This window comes from Seriola lalandi, unplaced genomic scaffold, assembly GCF_002814215.2.
Source record: "Seriola lalandi dorsalis isolate HSWRI2012SDOR001 ecotype SW California unplaced genomic scaffold, Sedor1 jcf7180002054915, whole genome shotgun sequence".
In the NCBI taxonomy this organism is placed as follows: Eukaryota; Metazoa; Chordata; class Actinopteri; order Carangiformes; family Carangidae; genus Seriola; species Seriola lalandi.
In genome coordinates this window covers 285,018-289,317 of record NW_019525467.1, presented here as the reverse complement: position 1 = coordinate 289,317, position 4,300 = coordinate 285,018, and the positions used below count along the sequence as shown (strand labels likewise).

Here is a 4,300-nt window from a genome sequence, read left to right as displayed (position 1 = left end):
GGGGGCAGTATCCTCTCCGTCCCCTTTTAACTACAGCCCAAACCCCTGTCCTAAAGCTTTTTATGCTCCTCTTACTGCTTCCAAGTTCCAGTTTCAAAAGGAGGCAATATTAAGCAATAATATTACAATGTTCACAGTCAAAGTCTGATTCTGACCGAGGAGCCTCTCTAGCTGCCTCCTTCTCTGTTTTAAAGCAGAGCCCAGAGTGGCTGTGTCCTTTACATGTCCACCCGTCCATCCACCTCTCGACGTCTCACTCCGCCCAAAATAAAATAAAAAAATTTAAAAAAATAAATAAATAAAAAAAAACAAAAACAAAAAACAAAAAAGGGTCCAAACACAGAAGAATATGGACACATGATAAAAGAAACAGAGGTCGCTTGCTTTGTCTCTTGTAAAGCGTCCTCGGTTTTTACTGTCACACAGAGAAAAAAGGGTGGGAACGTGGTGGTGCCCGCGAATCACCTCGGATACAGCAGTTGAGAGAGAGATTCGGAGGTGCCGGACAGCTCCGATTTGCAGAGTCTGAGTGGTGTGTTTTCTAGCGCGACGTCCAGTCGTTGCCCATGCTCAGCTTGGCCCTGGGGATGGTCATCTTGTCCGCGCAGGGGGAGCTCATGTCTGGAGAGAAGTGGATGATGCCGCAGTCGTTCTTCACGTTCTGAAATTTGTTCTCCTTGGAGGGCTCCATGTAGACCACTGAGTTCTTGTTTACATGCTTCTTTAGGATCACCGTCTAAGGAGAGGAAAGAAAAATAAATTAGAAAATCAATTTTAGATTGAAACCTGTTGATAACGTAGGTTTAGGCAGCACATACTCCTGAAATCTTGCTAATTAATATTAGCTTGCTCTTGTTAAAATAACAATTCTGAAAACAATCCCTACCACAATCTCATTTCATGGTGGAGTTGTAGATTTTATGACAGACATGACCTTGTTCCAGTTGAAAGTGCAAGGCAAAGGTAAACTACATTAATCCTAATGTCATGACAGGTTTAGCACTGGCTGTGGCAGAAGGTGGAAGATCAAGCTAAACTCTCCTTGACCCATACACACATCAACACTGCAGTCACTGCTATTTATAAGAGGGAGTCTGCATAATTTAGCAGCATTTTATTCCAGTGCCTCTCACCTTCTTTGGTGCACTGTAGCAGGACATCTGCACCCACTTCTTTTTTTTGTTGATGAGTAACGCCACAATGAGGAAGATGATGATGGCCAGGAGGAGACCTGCCAGGATCCAGGCAGCTGATTGGTAGATGAGGGCCATCTCTGTTTGGCTGGGGTAATTCTCACCCAAACCTGGCTCATCTGTGGGACAGCATTGACATTGGATATCCATCCCAGCATATAAAGGTTTCCCCTCCCATTTCAAATGTTATTATTGCATCCTGCCAATTTACCAAATCTAAATTCAAAACAGCTTATTTCCTTGCTAAAGCGTTTGACAAATATCTTAGCTCAGTGCTCAACAATAAAACATTAATGCTGCAGGTTTCAAGAGCTCATCTTTAGCCAATATCCATTTATCATTATTGTTTTAGTTGGTTTATATTTCACTGATTTATCAAGGCATTCCAAACACGCTCTATTAGTATAAACACTCACAGGGATTGGCAGAGAGAGTATGGCCATGATGCCAAATAACTAAAATGGGGTTACTAATACGAAGTGTGTTAAAGGGAGTAGGGAGATAAGTAATGAAGACATTAGCTGGACTATTACGTTTTTATTCCATATAATGCTATGACATTGTATGTCTTGCTATACTATGACTTTTTTTGATGACTTTCTATGATGTTTTTATGACTTTTATGTCTTACTGTATTATGACATCTTAATGCTTTACTATGATGTTTATGATTTATGCCTTACTATATACTATGGTATTATTTCAGCCCACCCAAGAGCTGTGTCCCTAACAAAGATTGAATCAATGAATGACATTTTTTTAATGCCTTACTAAACTATGACTTTTTTCTTTTTTTTTTTTTTTAACTTTTAATGCCTTACTATACTATGACGTTTTTATGACTTATTATATTATGAGTTTTTTTTTTTACTTTTAATGTGTTACTATACTATGACGTTTTTGTGATTTTTATGCCTTATTATACTATGACTTTTTTTTTTTTTACTCTTAATGCCTTACTATATTATGACATTTATGACTTACTATGCTATGACATTTTTTTATGTCTTACTATACTATAATTTTTTTCTTTTTTTTTTTTTACTATTAATGCCTTATAATACTGTGATGCTTTTATCCCTCACTATAGTATGACGTTCTTATGTCTTGCTACATTATGATGTTTTTGTGATTTTTAGGCCTTATTATACTATGGTATTATTTCAGCCATAACCAACCCTGAACTCAGCTCCGTCAGGTTCTCATTAAACCACTGGCGTTGCAGCCTGTATGCAAATGTATGAGTATTGTGCAATGTCTTTTGTTTGGAGTTGATTTGATGTTTTTTTTGTGTTGTTTTTTCTATGGACCCCCCACCCATGAGCTGTGTCCCTAATAAAGATTGAATAAATGAATGAATGAATGAATGACGTTTTTATGACTTTTTATGTCTTACTATACTATGATGTTTGTATGCCTTACTTTACAAATATTTGTATGCCTTAGTATACTATGCCATTCATATGACTTTTTATGCCTAACTATACTATGACGTTTTCATGACGGTTTTATGGTTTATTATACTATGGTATTATTTCAGCCTTAAACAACCCTGAACTCAGCTCCGTCAGGTTCTCATTAAATTGTGGAACCACTGGCGTTGCAGCCTGTATGCAAATGTATGAGTATTGTGCAATGTCTTTTGTTGGAGTTGATTTCATGTTTTTTTTGTGTTGTTTTTTCTATGGACCCCCCACCCATGAGCTGTGTCCCTAATAAAGATTGAATGAATAAATTACTTTTTTATGATTTTTTATGCCTTACTATATACTATGATGTTTTTGTGATTTTCATGCCTTACTATACTATGATGTTTTTATGCCCTACTATACGAAGGTATTATTTCAGCCTTAACAAACCCTGAACTCAGCTCCGTCAGGTTCTCATCCAATTGTGGAAGCACTGGCGTTGCAGCCTGTATGCAAATGTATGAGTATTTAGCAATGTCGTTTATATGACTTTTTATGCCTTACTATACTATGACTTTTTATGCCATTTTACGCCTTACAATACTATGATGTTTTCATGCCTTACTATACTATGCCATTTATAAGACTTTTTATGCCTAAGTATACTATGACGTTTTTATGGTTTACTATACTATGGTATTATTTCAGCTTTAACCAACCCTGAACTCAGCTCTGTCAGGTTCTCATCCAATTGTGGAACCACTGGCGTTACAGCCTGTATGCAAATGTCTGAGTATTTAGCAATGTCTTTTGTTTGGAGTTGATTTTATGTTTTTTTGTGTTGTTTTTTTCTATGGACCCCCCAACCATGAGTTGTGTCCCTAATAAAGATTGAATGCATGAATTACGTTTTTATGCCTTTTTATGTCTTACTATACTTTGATGTTTTTACGCCTTACTATACGATGACGTTTGTATGCCTTACTTTACAAATATTTGTATGCCTTACTATACTATGCCATTTATATGACTTTTTATACCTAACTATACTATGACGTTTTCATGACGTTTTTATGGTTTATTATACTATGGTATTATTTCAGCCTTAACCAACCCTGAACTCAACTCCGTCAGGTTCTCATTAAATTGTGAAAGCACTGGCGTTGCAGCATGTATGCAAATGTATGAGTATTGTGCAATGTCTTTTGTTTGGAGTTGATTTTATGTTTTTTTTTGTGTTGTTTTTTTCTATGGACCCCCCAACCATGAGCTGTGTCCCTAATAAAGATTGAATGAATGAATGACGTTTTTATGCCTTTTTATGGCTTACTATACTATGCCCTTTTTTTGATGTTTTTATGCCTCACTATACTATGATGTTTTTACGAGTTACTACACTAAAACGTTTTTGTGACTTTTTATGCCTTACTATACTGATATTTGTATGCCTTACAGTACTATGTCGTTTATATGACTTTTTATGCCTCACTATACTATGATGTTTTTACGAGTTACTACACTAAAACGTTTTTATGACTTTTTATGCCTTACTATACTGATATTTGTATGCCTTACAATACTATGTCGTTTAATTGACTTTTTATGCCTTACTATACTGATATTTGTATGCCTTACAATACTATGTCGTTTATATGACTTTTTATGCCTTACTATACTATGACTTTTTATGCCATTTTA

At 35.9% G+C, this 4,300-nt stretch overlaps 1 protein-coding gene across 1 annotated transcript in view; it reads right to left on the bottom strand.

Annotated features, from left to right (window-relative positions):
• Positions 1-6: 6 nt before the first annotated feature.
• LOC111673252 (cysteine rich transmembrane BMP regulator 1 (chordin-like)) overlaps positions 7-4,300 on the bottom strand; it is a 37,609-nt gene continuing 33,315 nt past the window's right edge. The window contains exons 14-15 of the mRNA XM_023430960.2: positions 1,134-1,312; positions 7-736 (exon numbers count right to left, since the gene is read on the bottom strand). Coding sequence (XP_023286728.1) covers positions 542-736; positions 1,134-1,312 — 374 coding nt within the window. The 3' untranslated portion in view covers positions 7-541. The remainder of the gene's footprint in view (positions 737-1,133; positions 1,313-4,300) is intronic.